The sequence below is a fragment of the Sprattus sprattus genome, assembly GCF_963457725.1.
Source record: "Sprattus sprattus genome assembly, chromosome: 10".
In the NCBI taxonomy this organism is placed as follows: domain Eukaryota; kingdom Metazoa; phylum Chordata; class Actinopteri; order Clupeiformes; family Clupeidae; genus Sprattus; species Sprattus sprattus.
Window position 1 is genome coordinate 30238450 of NC_137908.1, and position 18280 is coordinate 30256729.

The 18280-nt window shown below is 43.3% G+C and overlaps 1 protein-coding gene across 1 annotated transcript in view; it reads left to right on the forward strand.

The window, feature by feature from the left end:
* Window positions 1-1423: 1423 nt before the first annotated feature.
* The window catches only part of arhgap46a (Rho GTPase activating protein 46a), a gene marked incomplete at its 5' end in the record, with an annotated part of 50816 nt that continues 33959 nt past the window's right edge, over window positions 1424-18280 (forward strand). Inside the window, one exon of the mRNA XM_080846659.1 lies at window positions 1424-1608. Coding sequence (XP_080702785.1) covers window positions 1424-1608 — 185 coding nt within the window. The remainder of the gene's footprint in view (window positions 1609-18280) is intronic.

The following is an 18280-nucleotide window of genomic DNA, read 5'->3' on the forward strand; positions in this document are numbered from 1 at the left end:
AGTGAACAGTAGTGTATCATTTCCAATGTCCTCTGTGGTTTGGCAAGAATCTCCCCAACATCAAAATACCTTTGAGCCCATCACTGTGAGGAATACACCGTGTTTCCCCCTCGAGTGCATCAACATATCTGGAAACTCATTTAAAGTCCTGTTTGGAGGCCCGCGGTAGGAAGAAGAGCCTCTGAGCACCATGAGCAGGTCTTGCGCAAGGACTTTGTCTGACATTCAGTCTGACTGCTCTGCAGATGATGAATTGATGTGGGAGCGCAGCGCTCTTTAGAAGCATCCGGAAAAGATGGTCTCATACTAGGAACTTTGCATCCATTCACAGGTTGCGCAGCTGAGAGGCCGATTCTTGACCTTGTGCCCATGAGGCCTGCATTGAGTTTTTGTCTGAACCACGATGGGTCAATGCTGACATGATTTTACGTTACTAGATAGTTTACACCCGTTGTCAGTTTCACCATCACCAAATCTGGCACTGGGATGGTAATGGCCAAGACAGCCGCTAACTTTGGAGCAGATTTGGCTCACATCTGATTCCATGCCAGATCAGGGTCAGAACTGGGCCAAATCTGCTCCAAGGTAAACTGAGCTGCTCACTGGGAAGATGTTTTAAAAAAACAACAAACTGCTGTACAGTGCGTCTTTGAATTGATGTTGATTGTGCAATCCATGTAAATGTTTTGGCATTTTTTACACAACATAAATGTAGGACTTTTCCTCTCAAGGTCAAAAATGTATGTTTATCTAACGTGAATCAGTGAGTGTGTTCATTTAGATTACCCAAAATAATGAATGCTCTGTCTGAATTTATTTCTTTAAGAGCATTGAATAACGTACTAGATTTGTCCTTAAACCATACCTGGAAAAAAAGCATGACAAAATGTGTGAAGAGTGTGTCGTACAAAAAATATTGCCATGCGTGTACAGTATTAGTTCCTCCTTTGTTGTAATAATGACTGTTCTTGATAACAGGGAATGCTGATAGTAAATAAAATATGTAATTCCATTATGCCTGTTTTCTAATCTGAGTCTCCAATGTATTCATTACTATTTCCTTCTATATTCTTACCATAACAATTACTGATGTACCGGTAGTATAATATCTCTGCATGATGATGCACCATGAGATACATCAACAGTAGGTTCAGTGTAAAAGTGCAAGACTTTAGCTACCAGCAGGTGTCTCCGTCTTTCTAAATGTTGCAGAGCAATTTAATATTGCGGTAAGGCATACGCATGCCAAACGCACTGAGAGCCACTGCACAGAGTATGCGGTGGGATGCTGTTCAACATTGAGTTGTTTATAAGGAAAACTATGTTGTCACATAGTGTCACTAATGAATGAAAACGTACAACCAAGGACATTACCTTATTAGATAGACTCTAGGCAGAAGGTAGTGCTCAGAAGGGGCGGGGGATGCGGGCGATGGACACCCGGCAGTCCCTAGTCTCACGTGCTAAGGCGGAGACTGGATCCCCAACACACATCGTTGCTGACTCGCGTGGTCACACAGGACGTCCGACACGGAGAAAAACTTTTCTTACTTCAAACTTTCTACTGGAGTTTTTTGCGTACGATGTAAGGGAGATGGCCGGGACAAGGTAATAATCTTCGACATTTCAAATGTTTCAGTTAAGTTCAGTTATGTTATTTGGGGGCTACACGACATGATTTACATACAGCCTCCCCCTCTGCACACTCCACAGGTCGCATGTTGGCGGTTTAGATTCATATGTTTACGAGCCCCGGCAACCATAGCGTTGCTGTTTAATGGTCAAAAGTTAACTTTACTTTTTTTCTAATACCAACAGGAACAAATTGCTTTGAGAATGGTTGAAAACAATATTGTGATTTTAACACGGCAAATACGATTTTTACCAAATGTGCTCTTAATATCGAGTCGCTGTCCACAGCTAACGTTAGCTACGTTTCCAGTTTACTTAATTTCTAGCGCGCTCCTCAGTCATTCATTCATTGAAATGGAAATGTAAGCTAGCTGCCAGTTACTGTGACTTAAAAAAAGATGTTACTCTAAATGATGAAATTAGCCTTAACTTAGCAAGCCACTTGTTGTTTTGGGCACAGTAACGTTGACTGTAACTGTACCAACGTTGGGGTCAAGCATTTGAAACACTGAAAATGAACAGATTCAATTTTAAATGTTTGCAACAGTAGCAAATTATCTTTCGCTACCTAGTTAAGGGTTCGGATCTGTTTGACCTTACCCGGCCAGTAAACTGTAACTTTAATTGCTTGAAGAGTAATCGACGCTAACCTATGTAGGTGTGTAAGTTATTAGGGCTAGCTAGTTAGTTAGCCGTCCGTTGGCTTGTTTGTGTAAACTTAACTTGATAGTCCCCAGCAGATTTTTTAAATCAGACTGATTGACAGTTGCCCGGGAGTAAAAGTTTGGTGTCACGTTATTTCATAGATGCTGAAAACGCCCGTTCCTGTGGATGATAATTGATAAACTTAACGTTATACTGACACCGACCAGCACCCTTTGAGATGGCCATAGTTAATTTAACGTTAACTTTTTTCAAACGAATCACTGGAGCTTCCGAGTTTACAACACAAAAGAGATCCTTATTTGCATCCTGGGAAATATTAGTTATCTTGTGGGGTTGTGTTTAATTACTAGCTTCCTCCCGGTCTCCCTTGAACTGATCCGCGAATTGGCTTTGCTGTGGTTCACAGAGTTGTAACATAAGTGAGAAACAAATGTCCCATTTGTTGTGCCCACAGACATACGAACATCACAGCCCAGATCCCTATTAAGTCGACATATTGGATTCCTGTATTGGTTTGCTGGGAATTATAGTCACATGTTATTTGGCCTGCCCTGTTGTCTTGCAGTGATATGAGTCAATTAACCTCCCAATGCTTCAATAAATAAAATAAAATTGTCACTTTTTTGAAGCCCTTAATTCAAACGCGGTTCTGTTTTACTTCATATTGTACACCTGTGCTAATGCTGTAGTGTCTGACTATTTGGCCCTATGTAGTGTATGGATTTGACATTGGGTAGGTCAATGAGTGAAAGCGTATTACTGGAATGCAGAAAAGTTCCATTGAGAGGCTTTTTGAAGGAGAGAAGCTAATTTACAATAATGGGAGAGAAGTCAATTAGTGAGATTTTACCCAAAGTGTCCCCTGCAGACTAAGAATAGTAGTGAACAACATGTTCCTTTTTTGCCAAGTGTGCTCACATGAGGCACTCTAGGTTTAGGGACTTAATAAGCTCGCTTGCACTTCTTTTTGTCAGGCATTCTTGCAGGACGGTTGGAACAGAAGCCCTTCTAGAACTGTGCAAGCTTGAAATAGGATGTTTTCCCCCTTGTTTACATGGTTGCTGCACAATAGCTTGCTCACAAAAGGGCGAGTTTCTCTGTTGGTTTGCTACCTTGGTTGTGCTGTGTTCGTGTGTGTGTGTGTGTGTGTGTGTGTGTGTGTGTGTGTGTGTGTGTGTGTGTGTGTGTGAGAGAGAGAGAGAGAGAGAGAGAGAGAGAGACTAGCCCCTTATACATGCGTCAATGTAAAGCTGTTACATCGCGTCTGCACCGATAGAAACTCGCGAACGTGTTACAATTGCCTCATGTATAAGGGGTCTAGATGTGAACTGTTCGTTTTTCCGCCGATCGTCTGAGCCTTTCGAGATAGGTGGTTTACCACGATCGTTCGGCTCAGAAAAGGGCGTGTCAAATCAGGCCGATGTGTCATGGGGAGTCGGTGCGTGACTGGGGGGAGACGGTGACAGGAGGCTAGAAAGTTCGAGGCTAGAAAGTTCTTGCCTGTTCTTGAAAGGAGACTGATCCAATAGGCTAGTAGGCCTACAATTTTTTATCAGTAATAAAACGCAATTTGGTACACCATTTTAATATGGTAATAAAGCCTACTGTTTTTTGCAAAATGAAAGAAAGCATATTTAGGAAACGCCACTCGAGCCTATTAATTCCGAAATTTCACCACATTGTGGGCTATATACTGTAACAACCCCAACACTTGCCTGCTTCCCTTGAAAATCAAAGTTTTCCGACTATTTTTCTTACCTTCTTTCTTAGCTGTTGATGTTACTGAGCTAGAAGTTTAACTTGTTCTGAACATATCGCGCTGCCAATGCCCAATGTCACTTCTGAGTCAAATCACTCCATCATCTCTTTGAAATTCCTTATTCCACGAGTGGTAGGCTACAATGACTGGCTGTTTTCAAATATAACTAATAGCCTAACGAAACAAAGATTTTCCTCTGCTGATCCCGCGTCTATATGGAAGTTTGTAGAGAGAATGCGGGGGAGTAAAATGCTCCGCAAAATGCTCCGCTGCCGGGGTTAATTCCCTTTCCTTTACATCTACTGCTGTCTAGTAAATACATACAGACAGCCGGAAAGGTTAATAAACGGAATAAAATAGCTACACATTACACACGCTATGTTTTAATAAAACCCACGTTACTCACATAGGCCTACTGGTTAACACTAGTGTTTGTTACTTACAGCACATAAACGTTTGTCGCTACATCCAAACTGCGTCACCGTTGTCTCTCCCTGTATCTGCTCCAGCCGCACCATTTTACTTGCAATGTGAATCATTTAATTTAAATATGCTTATTGCCATTTGTTGCACCTTAATAATTTTCTACAAACATGATATGCTATGTATGGTGTAGTAGACTGAGACTCTATTCACGACTGCACAAAAACTAGACACGTTTGCAAAACTAGACGTTTGCGATGAAGTAGGTAAAACAACTTTCGCCAATATCTCCGTATGGGAGATGGGTTGTGTGCTCAAATTTCCTGGGATCAAAGAAGACGTTAGTATTCATGTGCAAAATAAAAATCACGTCTCAGGATTGCTGCGCATGCAAGTTATTTCGGGTGTCTCAACTGTAACTAATAGCATGTAACTAATAAACTGTTCTGATCACATTGGCACATGTATTAGGGCCTAGTGTGTGTGTGTGTGAGAGAGAGAGAGAGAAAGAGGGTCCTTTGAGGGCAAATGTGACAAAGGCTAGAAGTCAGACAAATGCTTTGAGGCTGGCTGTGTTTGATGGGCCTTTGGTGATGTGCTTTCATGTCTCGTTGGTTTTGTGGTGCAAAAAGTTCTCTGTTGTGTTGGGGGGGAGGGGGGGGGGGGGGTCTGCCTCCTGTGAATGGTCTGTCAGAGAGTAGAGCAGTCCAAGTGTCCTGTTCACATGATTGAAAGATTTGGATTCTGGAACACACATTTATTGCTTGCCTCTCTATTCTTTCCTCCTGTGTATCTCACTTGTGCTCCCTTTGTCTCAACCATTTCCTCTGTAGTGTACCAGATGTGAGGTGTTAGGCTTAGCTGTTATGCCTTCAGGTCGTGTGTGTGTGTGTGTGTGTGTGTGTGTGTGGCTGTCCAGATGATTAGGTTGCATGCTTTTTTTGCTGTATGTAACACATGTGATTCTGAGTCACTCTGTCTGGCATCCGTTTCTGTTGGTCGCCTCCCTTCACTACCTTCCCAAACCCAACAAACCTATCAGTCTCTAACCTCAAGTCAGCTATCAGGTCTGCTTGTAGTAACACGGTGGAGGTATCCGCTTGAGTGTAGAGATAAGTTGTATCCATGCTTAGTACTAAGAGCTTAGGTCTGAGTGTGGCCTCTTGTTGTTCCTCCTGCTCCCCCAACTCGACCATGTCTTTCCATCCAGTGTGGGGCCTTGGGGTTAATGCCTAAATCTGCCCCACACCCTCAGCCCCCTGGAGGAAACCATTATCTCTATCCCAGCTCACGCTCAGACCTCCCCTAAGCCTCTTGTGAACACCAACAACATCCGTCACTCCGTGGGCAGTTTGCACTCATCACCATGGTGATCGCTCCGACATCCTGGGTCCTTTGAGGGTGGTGTGGGTGACCTCTGACCTTCCAGGCCGTCACCCTGAAATGCAGACCAGTGCGCTTGGCCTCGGGGGTATTTCGTCACGCTGCCACACAGGATTCCTGCCAGGTAGAAAAAGTGAGAATCCTGTCTGTTGGGAGAGCTGCTGAGGTGGCAACAGCCAGAGCTGGGTACTTAGGTCTGCTTTAACTTTTTGCAGCAAGCCTGGAAAAGATGGTGGGGGGATCACTCTCTCAATGTCCTTGACCCATATGATGAGTAACATTTGCAAATCTGAACGTTGGTTAATCTGCACTGGTTTGATCCAGTCAAATTGGACAATACCAGGAGTGTCAGTCGTAATCATTTCATGATCATTGTGTTTGTATTTTTTAACGTTCATCCAATAAAGAGGCTCATTGTTGCAAACACTGACAGCTGGTGTACCGGATGAGGGCTCTTGAGCTTTATGTGGATAAATGTGAGGAGGATCCCCCATTCACTATTCCTAGCCTTCTGTCTCCTCTCTTCCCTCCAACTGATGTAGTCGATCACTTTCTGTCTTGTACACATGTTCACATGTCCACTTGCCCTGACCTGACAATGTGCCCATTTGTCCCAGTTTTTGGGCTGGCAGGGAGGGGTATGTTCTGTGCACGGAGAGCGTGGGCAGCTGTACAGCTATTACTCAACAGGAAGGACAATTTATTGTTGGTTTTTAATGCAGTTGTCCTGAGTTTTCAGCTACACACACACACACACACAAACACACACACACACACACACACGTCTACTTTGACTGCACCCTCAGTGGGGGTTGTGTGTAGAGGACACTTTTGGCGCCTTTTGACACTTAGAGATAGTCCTGCTAGTCATGTCTTTCTCCCGCTGTCGCCCACACATCAGTTTGTTCCAGTCGGCACTTGCTCTCCGCAATCAGAACTTGTCACATACAGCACTCTGAAAACATGCAGAGATCCTGTTTCCTACATTACAACTTGGGTCTCCTGAATTAGGATTATTGAAGTGGTGTCTGAACACTTTTTCTACCTTATAAACAGTCATTGACCCGGGTATTTTCTCACTTTTCTCAAGTTCTCAAGACATCCTAAGTCATTAGATATCGTTTATTAATATTGGCCTTAAAAAGTATATCAGTTGACCCCTAGTCATGCGTGTGTGTGTGGAAGTTTCCAGAACCAGAGGCTGCTGTGGTGGCTGGCAGAGGAAGGGCACAGCATAAGGGGAACAGAGACAATGGCCCCCATACAGTAGCTGAGACAGCAGTCCCCAATGAGGTCAACTGGTTTTATATAGTGAGAGTTGGTGGCTCATGGAGAGGAGGGGGTTGGGTGGGAGTTTGAGCCCTGTTTTCTCTTTATGTCTCACTTCCTTGTCTCTCTGTCCTCCACCGCCCCCCCATCCCACACACACACACACACACACACACAGACACAGACACACACACACACACACACACACACACACACTCTCCCCAACCCTAGACGCCATGCCACTATCCTACCACAGACACCCCTCATCTGACTGCGGTTTCTGTGGAGTGTTGCGATTGGCCGGCTGGTCCCTGAGAGAGTGAGAACTGTGTTGAGCGTGTTTGTTCCAGATGAATGGAGTCTGATGGTGGAGCTGACAATAGCCCCTTTTGTTCGAACCCACCACCCATTAGCGCAGGGGACTATGAGCATGCATTGTAATGCATATGATCACCAAGTTCTCAGAGTTTTTTTGGGGGCGAGTCTTCAAAAGAGCAGCACTCAATGAAGTTATGTAAGATGATTCCCCAAAGAACTGAAGGATGGGCCACCGCTGTTGTGTGTTGTAATATTCACTGACTGAGTTCTCACTCTATGCAAGAATGCAGTTATGGCAGACTTTTAGTGAGGGGTATTTTGGCATGGCTTTACTGATTTCGATTGCTAACCAAATATTGTTTTGGCATTGGAGGATAACGCCTTGTTGGAAATGAGATCAATTAAGTTAATAACCTCCACACAACCTTTTTTCAGTTTGGATATTTATCTGCTAATCTTATCTCACAACTTGTGTGGAAGGAGAGGCACTATACAGACACTGTTTACCTTCATGCATTTATTCCCAATCACCTTCCCATTAAAACAAAATTGAAACCGGCTGCAAGCTTCTGTGGTACTGCTTGGCAGAGCTCCACTGCATGATATTCTCCTTAGCTTTGCTGAACATAGACAGGAGTCTCTGTGCGGACACATGTGTCCAGTTTCCGTCCGATTTAAATCGAAGATCCGATTCATGTGTCTCCCCAAATCTAGATTTCCTGTGTCCGACTGGACTCCGATGTAGACCCCTGGATAAACGATCGGATTGCCCTGGGAATCGGACTACGCGCGCATGTGTCTCTAGATTTCAACTGGACAACAACAACTTTTGCACGTGCTTGAGATCCTGCCCACAGACATATAGGCCAGTGTTCACGTTAGCCGGCTATGGCCGGACATTGGCCGATTGAACGCATGAATGGCCGGTATAATAAGATGTAAACGGCCCAAATGTCCGATAGAAAATATGTATGTAGGCTATGATTAATCAGTAACATATGAAAACAACAAAACAACTGTAACATAAACCTGAATATAATCAGCCTGCTATGTAATTAAAAAAAAGTTCTAAAGCAGATTTGGATTGCATTCGGAACATGCGCTGGTCGAGGTTCCGCAACACACGCAGGCTGGTTTCCCCGCTAAAAACTGTTCACTAAAATAAACAAAACAAAATATCAAAAAGGCTAAGCAGACGTCTCTCGGTCAGTTCTTCAAAAAGACAACTGATAGCCTTGATAGGCCTAATGATTCGTCAAGAAATTATTCGACTCCAAGTACATCATCCGGAAATGCGCCTGCCAAAAAACTTAAAAGGAGTTTTAAAGCTGAATGGCTCGAGCAATTCCGTTGGCTAAGGTCGGAAAAGGTGGATGGTCGAGACACAATGTTCTGTAGCATTTGTGAGAGAGCAGGCAAGTTAAATGGCTTTACGAAAGGCTCCATGAATTTAAAAAGATCTGCCTTAGTTGACCATAGCGAGTCGTCTGACCACAGAGCTGCTATGTCCCTAACACCGCAGCAAAGTGCAATGAGAGTGCACTGCGATAACGCCACTAAATCTAAAAGAGATGCACTCGTGGCACAAATGAAAGTGGTGTATCATATGGCTAAACGTGACATCCCAAGTAATCAGTTTTGCGGATTGACAGAATTACTTGAGTGTTTGGAAGCTCCTGATTTTTAAAAAATTTGTGTCGTTTCTCATTTGGAGTTTTGGTGGTTATTTAATTAGGCTATTAGTGAATAACGTCCGGTAGACATTCCAAATGGCCGATATTCTGGAATAGCGTCGGACATTTGTCCGGCCAAGAAAAAGTCTAGCGTGAACCCTGATATAGGCCTACATGCATCATATATGTCTATGATATGATAATCACTGCTAGACGCTCAGTTCTTGTGCTCCCTCTCATTCACGTTGAAATACTGAAACCAAAACTGAAACTTTGAAACTGGAACGCAACTGTTTTGGACAGAACGCGCTAATTCAGTGAACAAATATTTTCATATTACTTTTCCACCAGTTGTTAGTCATGTAATCCATTCATATCGATGTGAATCAATGAATACTAATACAACTTTAACTGTGGTGTGTTTTTGTTTCATTTCACAACGTTTACTGTATAATAGTGCTGTAGCTGTAATTTCAAAATTACGTCGACGCCTTTTTTTTTACGTCGACGCTTCGGCACATACACGTGGCTGAACCAAACAGAAACAAACATTGTGCAATTAGATTGGAGATAGAAACGCCAACCACCTCACAGCAGGATGCCCATCAAAGCCCTGCAAAAAGCCTCATTAAAATAAAAAGTCCAAATACCTCGCCCTAAATCATCGAAGGTATGGGAATACTTCAAATTCAGTCCCAAACGTATAGGTGTCGTTTATTTGCAGTCTTTGCCAAATGGAGTTGGCATACCACACCAGCACAACAGCGATGTGGGAGCATCTGAAGCGGAGGCACCCCTTTGTCTCACGTGAAGGGGACAATAAGTAACGTTGGTTACATTAATTTAACGTTTGTTCAGTGTGTTGTGTAGCTTGAGCTCTGCGCACTTTTGTGGTGCTAGCTAACTATCTTCTTAGCTCTCCGTGCAGTTTGTTCGTGCTTGGTTGCTAGTAGTTAACGTTAGCTACTAGAGGCTAGACAGCTGTGCCAGTTTATTTAACGTTAGTTAGCATCTAACTTACGGCTCCAGAACACGGCAACCAAGCACGAACAAACGGCACAGAGAGCTAACTCATGCTGTGGTAATTTGCGAGTCAAACCCATAACATTAGACTAACGTTGGCCAGCTTATAGTATGTATCATGATTCACTACGTTAGATCGCCAATGCAGGGCTCTCAAGTGTCACGCATTGAGCGTGACAGTCACTCATTTCGGTCTTTAATCACGCACTCCCGCCACACATCGTATTTCTCACACTGAAAAAAACCTCTAGGCTATATAATGTGCCGCTGCACGCAAACATTACCTGGCCGCGCTGCCCTCACCATGGAGGAATCATGCACGTCTCCCCGAATCCCCTTGAGTTCTGACGGGAGGTCAGGTGCCACTTATCAGCCAATCCAAAAAAAGAAATGGGCTACACAATAGCCAATCAGAAAAAAACGTATCTTTTGTATCTGTTGTATCTGGGTAAGATTTAACCCAGCAACCAATTAAAATAAAGCATCCTGGCATTGCGCGCGACTGATGTTCTGAAACTTTCACCTGAGGAAACCACTGGAGCTCTTCTACAAGGAGTAAGTCGTCCCCTGTTTTAATGTTATGACATTCACAATGGTTTGATACACGCAATGACAACTTGACTCCAGAGAATTTCCCCCAGATAATTAGCATAAGTTTGTTAACAAGTGTTTGTAGCCAACACAGTTTTAGGCCACAGCCTGCCTTTTCACTATAGCTTTGACTCCAAACTTCGTTAATAGGCTATAATAAATTTGATTAGGCCTATTCAAAATATATATAGCCTATAATTGGAACGAATATTAGACAGACATTAATATTCAATGATGTTATGGGCATTATGTTTTTATAAGCACTGAAAACATTTAAATTAATGAGCACCACATCCAAGTGTGATAGGGCTCATTTGAGTACCAAACATTTTGACTGTGCCTCTAGATAAACATGAAATGCATTGTTGGACTTTTGCTGTGCAAAACGGTGCTCAATAAAGTATATTATTAAGATTTTTTTGGTATTTATTTGAGATACATTATGGTTTTAATCGAGCAACAGAAAAATAATCGTTAGACTAATCGTCCAATAAGTCGTTAGATTAGTCGACTAATCGATAAAATAATCGCCAGATTAATCGTTTAGAACAGGGCTTTTCAACCGGTGGTCCGCGGCCCCCTGGTGGTCCGCGGCGGTATTGCAGGGGTTCCGCGATTTAAAATAAAAAATAAAAAAATTGCTTGGATATTTCAACACATTTCCAGATTACTCTTGAAAATGTCTGAAATAAGAAAAATATGTCTAAAATAATATAAAGGTGATTCACGCTGACAGAATGTAGCCTTGCACCTATCCAGTCTATGGTAGCCTGTGCTAAGTTCTGGATAAGTTGCCAGACCGAATTTCCAGAGCTTGCTGCAAAAGCAATGAGGTGTATTTTGCAAACTTTCAAACTACCTGTGTGAGAGCATTTTTTTTTAAGAATAAGTACAGGGCAAGAGAATGATATGAGACTGTCGCTGTCTACCAATTCGCCACGAATAGACAGGCTGTGTGGACTTCACCATGCCCAGATATTACACTGACACGTCTCCCCTCTCCCCACACATGCACGAACAAGCGCACACACGCGAGCGCGCAGGCACATCAGTGGGCCGTGGATTACTTTCTAGTCAGAATGGTGGTCCCTGGGACAAACCCAGTTGAAAACCCCTGGTTTAGAAAATAATCGTTTACCCCCAGCCCCAGCCCTACTGTATAATCAACGTAGGGATGTAAACATTCCGCATATGATTTGAACTGAAACGGCCAAGATCTGGATTTGTCACTGCCATGTGCCGTGAGATAACGCAGTTAACCCCCCATGGAGACCCCATGGAGAGAATCGGATCGGATCGGAGTACTGCCATCATGTGCACGCATGTGTTTCTGTTCCACATTGGTCTTTTGAGGGGCTCGAGCAGAGTGGATGATTCGAACCTCTTCTACTCTGATGGGCCCTTGGTGTGATTGTCAATCACAGCTCCCTGGGCCCTCTTGCTCTTTCGCACGGCCTTGCACCTCTCACTGCTCTCTCTTATTCCCTTTCAACTCCTCCACCCCACATGCCCTTTGCTCTCTCTCTCTATCATCTCTCTTCAACGCATTTCTTCTCGGCTGCCTCACACTCTCTCGTCTTGCATCGTCTCTCTATCTGCTCCCACCCCTCTCTGTCTCTCGCTCTCTCTCTCTCTCTCTCTCTCTCTCTGCTCTCACCCCTCTCTCTCGCTCTCTCTCTCTATCTGCTCCCACCCCTCTCTGTCTCTCGCTCTCTCTCTCTCTCTCTCTGCTCTCACCCCTCTCTGTCCCTCCCTGTCGCTCATGTTTGTGCATTTCCTTTTTCCTGGCACACTGCCGCTTCCCAGCTTCATCCCCATGCCTGATCTGTGAAGACAAGGCCAGCTCCATCATTCCTGGCATGTTCTCCCCTTCATAAAAAAACAGAACAGAGCTCAGTGTTGGCTCGCACTTCTGTTGGAGAAAGCGGGACACGTTCAACAGGCACCAGCAGCTGCAAGTGCCTCTGTGCCCCCCCCCCCCCCCCCCCCCCCCCCGCACACACACTCCACTGACCCCCACACTGCCTCCCCTCAGTGACCAACAGCAAGGTGGGAATCCCTTATGAATGCTGTGCTGGTTCCTGTGACTTATGAAGCATGTGGCCTTTTCCCCCCGCCTTGCTTACCTCCGCTAACCTTTCTCTAATACCCAAATACGTCCTTCCATGTTTTTTTAGAGCAGCCCCCAGGGTCAGGGACAGTATTATCTGGGCTTGTGGGTACCCAGCCTTAGCACTGTGTTCCCAAGGTTACTATCTATTTGGGAAAGCAGGTAAGCAGCTGTCCACTCGGCGGGTGAGTTGAGACTTCCGCTCCTGGGACATGATTTGATGATGACTGGATTAGTCATCTCTGTTGTCCAGTTGTTGGCTTGTCCTTCTGGTAGGCTGACTTTATATTTTTAGCATTTGGCTTTTGAAGTGTTTTACTCTACTGTAAAAAAAAAAAAATAGTAAAAACTACATGTAAAAAATTATATCTTACATATTTTATTTTATGTTGTTTTAAATTAGTATCAACAATTAACTTAACTCTACTTAGCCTATGCTTTATAATGCCAATCTCGGCACAGGAGCATGGCCTTTCCCCCTAGCCTTCCTGTTGTCACCATCTGAGCCCAGGGTCTTAGGCAGACTCATTGTTGTACATACCTTAGCTAATTGACCGTCTTTTTCCGCACCCCTGACGTGCCCCTGCTGTTGCGACAGGTGTTTCCGGTCTTGCTAAAGCCGGGTCAATACTGAACACAGAGAATCCCGACGAGCTTCACACACACTTGATGACAGCAACCCCAGTACTGGGTGAGTGTGTGCAGGGCTTGCCAGTGCGACTGATCTGGTCGCATATGCGACTGGAATTTTGGCCGTGCGACTTGATTTGAAATCACAGTCGCACGCGTAGAAATAGGCAAAAATTGCGGGTTTCAGGGTGTTTTTTCCCCCCACTAATTTTCCAAGAAGAACTGATTTTTACTTGACAACAATATTCATTTGGACTATCAACGTTAATGCGTTAATCTATGATATCATTGTAGACGGGCTTAATGCGATAAAATATTTTAACACAGGTAACGCAACATTAGGGCTGGGCGATTTTTCGATTTCGATTTTAATCGCGATGTAATTTTTTTCTACGGTTTTAAATGAGACGTTCGATTAGACGGCGCCTTCAAAAAAAAAAAAATCAATGTTTTCACAGACCCCTGAATACAGCGCCGCACGTAGCCCATGGGCGTCGCGACAATGTAATTGGGGGGGGACAAGACCCCCTCACTTTTCAAAACAAGTCGTTTCGACCCCCCCACTTTTGCAGTCAAAATAGTGCGTGCGTGACTGCTGGTCTACTAGTCCATTATTCTTTCCATTGCTTCACAATTAAATCCGTTCCACTTTATCAGTGGGGAATACCCACAGCAATATAAATCCACTCCGCGTTTTCCTGGTGTACTACGCAGCCTCGTCACGCACGCAGATTCAACTGTCATTAATGTTCATTCATTCTCTGATTTGATCGGAGCGTCGCGCTAGAAGCAGACCACAGAAATGGACATACGGATTTTTTTTTCGAAGAAGAGGAAAGTAAGTCAGAGTTGCCCAAGTTTTACCTGTAGTGGACAATTAAGGACCACCCAATGGACATTATCTGGCTATAATCGTATTGTTATTGCCATAACAACCGTGAGCTAATCTGGCGTTAACGTTAGCTAGCTAATGGCAGTTTTTCTAACGACAGCAAACACACTCACCAAAGAAGATTTTTTTTTTTTTTAATGTGTCACTCACTTGTATACCTCTCTTTGACTCACACACGAAAGATGATGTCAATGCCACAAATAAAATGAACATTGGTGTGCTGGGCATGCTGTCAAGCTTTGCCATGTATGAAAACTATTTCCCCTACGTTAACCGTTTACTTCTGGCAGCTTCCATCCTTAAAGACTATGGGTTTCAATACACATTTGGCCATTTCTGACCTGAACAGTCATACTTTAATGAGGTGGTCAGTTTGAATGTAGCCAACATAATTATCAGGCTACCAAACCTATATCAATTGTGAATTTGATATGCTGATAACATGATTTACATCTCAGAGAAAACATGGTAAAATGCACCAGAATGCGGGAAATTGCATGTACGTTTTTCAAAAATCTTTGGGGTGATTTTGTTCATATCGTGATATAAAATCGAAATCGAAAATTTTGGGGGAAAAAAATCGAAATATAACTTTTTCCCATATCGCCCAGCCCTACGCAACATGTTTACTTTCGGTTTGTGTTGACACGACACGAAACGTGCCTGCAGTCATTTAGACAGGAGATAACGAAGCGATAGTGGAAGATGGGGAGAGCTGAGCGGAAAGTTTCTATTTAAGAGGCTAAATGACGGAACAATCGACCAAACCAAAGTTGTATGGAGCATTTGAAGGCTAAATTTAGCTAGAACAGAAGCAGCTTGTCTTTAAGTGATCACCTTAATGCAAAGCAACCGACAGAATGCAGTCCCTGGTTAGATGGTCGCCAACCCACACTCCACGACTTCCCTAGGAAAATAACTAGACCAGTCTGTGGCGATATTAGCGGAGAAATTGAGAAGTTTCTTAAGCGAAAGAACTACTACCAACACAATTAATATTCAGCGTAAATACAACCCTGATTCAATTATATTTGGTTTTTTGAATGGAGATTGAGCCCAAGCGCAGTGTGTTGAGTGCGTTTTAAAGCTGTCTATTGAGGCGCTCAAATTGAGGCGCTCGACATTTGGAGACGTGACATCCAGCACTCAGATGAAAGGCAGCCCGCTCCTTTTAAAACAAGTTAGACGAGTCGACGGACGTCAGTAAAGCTGCATTAGTGCTGTTTTTTTGGCGTTATTATTGGAGTGTTATGTTATTCTCCAAGAGGACATGCCTATCTGTGGAGAGCTACCAATTCGAAATACTGCCCAGGAAGTGCTATTTATGTTGATAATAGATTGCAGCCACAGATTTAAATAATTTTTTCAATTATTTGAATCATTATATTGAACATTATTTGAACCTATTTGTTTGCATGTCTGAAGCATCACCTATTTTAATTAGGCCTAGCTGAGTGGTCTTGTTTGCATGTTTTATCACTTGATTTGAGTGCATGCTACCTTTTTGAGTATATTCTGGTGTTATTTCCTTGCTTGTTTGCTGTGCACAAATAGGCCTAGGCCTACGGCAACTAAGTTCTGTGTTTGATTTTATGTTGTTTTTTGGTGCACAATACAATTTTGATGCAATATCTGGAGTTAGATATTCTTTTATTAATTTCTAGGCTTCCACCTGTAGCAGGTGCTGATGTTCGCTTATAAATAAGAATTAATGGATTATAGATTAAATTAGCCTAATGGAATATAGATAAACTAAAATAAGCGGAGTGTCTGTTTGGCTCTGACCTGTTACAAATACGGAAAAGTCGAAAAGGTTGGGAACCCTTGATCTAAATCACCTAAAATACCATGCAATTCTTTTCCACCTATCAATGTAGGCCTTAGCAAGGTCATGCCTTTCCTTTTATAATCTGTTCAAACATGTTATTCCAGGTTGTTAACATTGATCAATAGTAGTATTACTTGGTTTGGCCAACTTTTTATAGTGGTGCGCCTAGATATTTGCTGGTGCTCCCAATTTTTCTGGGTTAGGAGCACAGTGCTCCTAAGCCAAAAAGTTAGTGTCAAGCCCTGGTGTGAAGCTAAATTAAACCTTGCTCCCTGTGCATTAGTGGACAGGTAATTGAATCCCACATACAAGGGACGGAGACCTGTGTGGTATTGTCTTGATGGCCTGTTTGGCAAGGAATGGTAGACCTGTTCCTTTGCTGTTGAACAGGAATAGTCTGGATTTCATACACACACAAACAGTGTACGTTACCGTAGGTCACAGATGGCTTTGTGTGTTTGTAACCTCTTCTTCCTGGTATTTTAAGAATGACAGGAGAGGTTGTGCACAATAGAGCTATAGAATTCCTGTGGCAGGTGCAGCTGACCGTTTGTTTTCTGTCCAAACGAGCTGCCACTTTAGTCTCTCTCCTCTCCCCTACCCCCAATCTCATCCTGTCACAACGTGTGTGTGTGTGTGTGTGTGTGTGTGTGTGTATGTGTGTTGTTTTGTGTTTGTGCACTCTTGTTTGTCTGTGTGTGTACTGTGTTCATGACATTTTTCTTATTCTGACTTGATTTGTTTGGTCGGTTGAGGTGATTGGGACCAGTTAGTACCAGGGTTCACGCTAGACTTTTTTTTGGCCGGACAAATGTCCGACGCTATTCCAGAATATCGGCCATTTGGAATGTCTACCGGACGTTATTCACTAATAGCCTAATTAAATAACCACCAAAACTCCAAATGAGAAACGACACAAATTAGCATAAGTTTCTTCAATAAATGCAATTTATTTAGCCTAAGTAGTCGTCAAAAAAATATTGAAAAACTGATTACTTGGGATGTCACGTTTAGCCATGTGATACACCACTTTCATTTGTGCCACGAGTGCGTCTCTTTTAGATTTAGTGGCGTTATCGCAGTGCACTCTCATTTCACTTTGCTGCGGTGTTAGGGACATAGCGGCTCTGTGGTCAGACGACTCGCTATGGTCAACTAAGGCAGATCTTTTTAAATTGATGGAGCCTTTCGTAAAGCCGTTTAACTTGCCTGCTCTCTCACAAATTACAGAACATTGTGTCTCGACCATCCACCTTTTCCGACCTTAGCCAACGGAATTGCTCGACCCATTCAGCTTTTAAACTCCTTTTAAGTTTTTTGGCAGGCGCATTTCCTAAATCCGTCGGGGCCTCGGATGATGTACTTGGAGTCGAATCATTTCTTGACGAATCATTAGGCCTATCAAGGCTATCAGTTGTCTTTTTGAAGAACTGACCGAGAGACGTCTGCTTAGCCATTTTGAAATTTTGTTATTGTTTATTTTAGTGAACAGTTTTTAGCGGGGAAACCAGCCTGCGTGTGTTGCGGAGCCTCGACCAGCGCATGTTCCGAATGCAATCCAAATCTGCTTTAGAACTTTTTTTTAATGACATAGCAGGCTGATTATATTCAGGTTTATGTTACAGTTGTTTTGTTGTTTTCATATGTTACTGATTATTCATAGCCTACATACATATTTTCTATCGGACATTTGGACCGTTTACATCTTATTGTACCGGCCATTCATGCGTTCAATCGGCCAATGTCCGGCCATAGCCGGCTAACGTGAACACTGGTTAGTACCATAGTGTTTATCCTTTCCCGTTCACACTTGCAGTAGCTAGTTCCTGGGACCAAATGTGTTAAAGTAAACACACGCAGCTATTTTCAGGTAGGCATTTCCTGGGGCCCACACCTATGGACGGTTGCTTTCTCATCTGCCTCTAACCTCCTTTGGTTGGGTGCACAGGAAGGATATCAATTCTTCAAATTACTTCTTTTTTTTTATGTCTAATTACAGAATCTTGTGGAGAATGGATTTATTGTCTCCCAGGCCCTGGCAGGAAATAGCAGGTCTGTAAATATGGTAGCTGTGTTTGGCAGC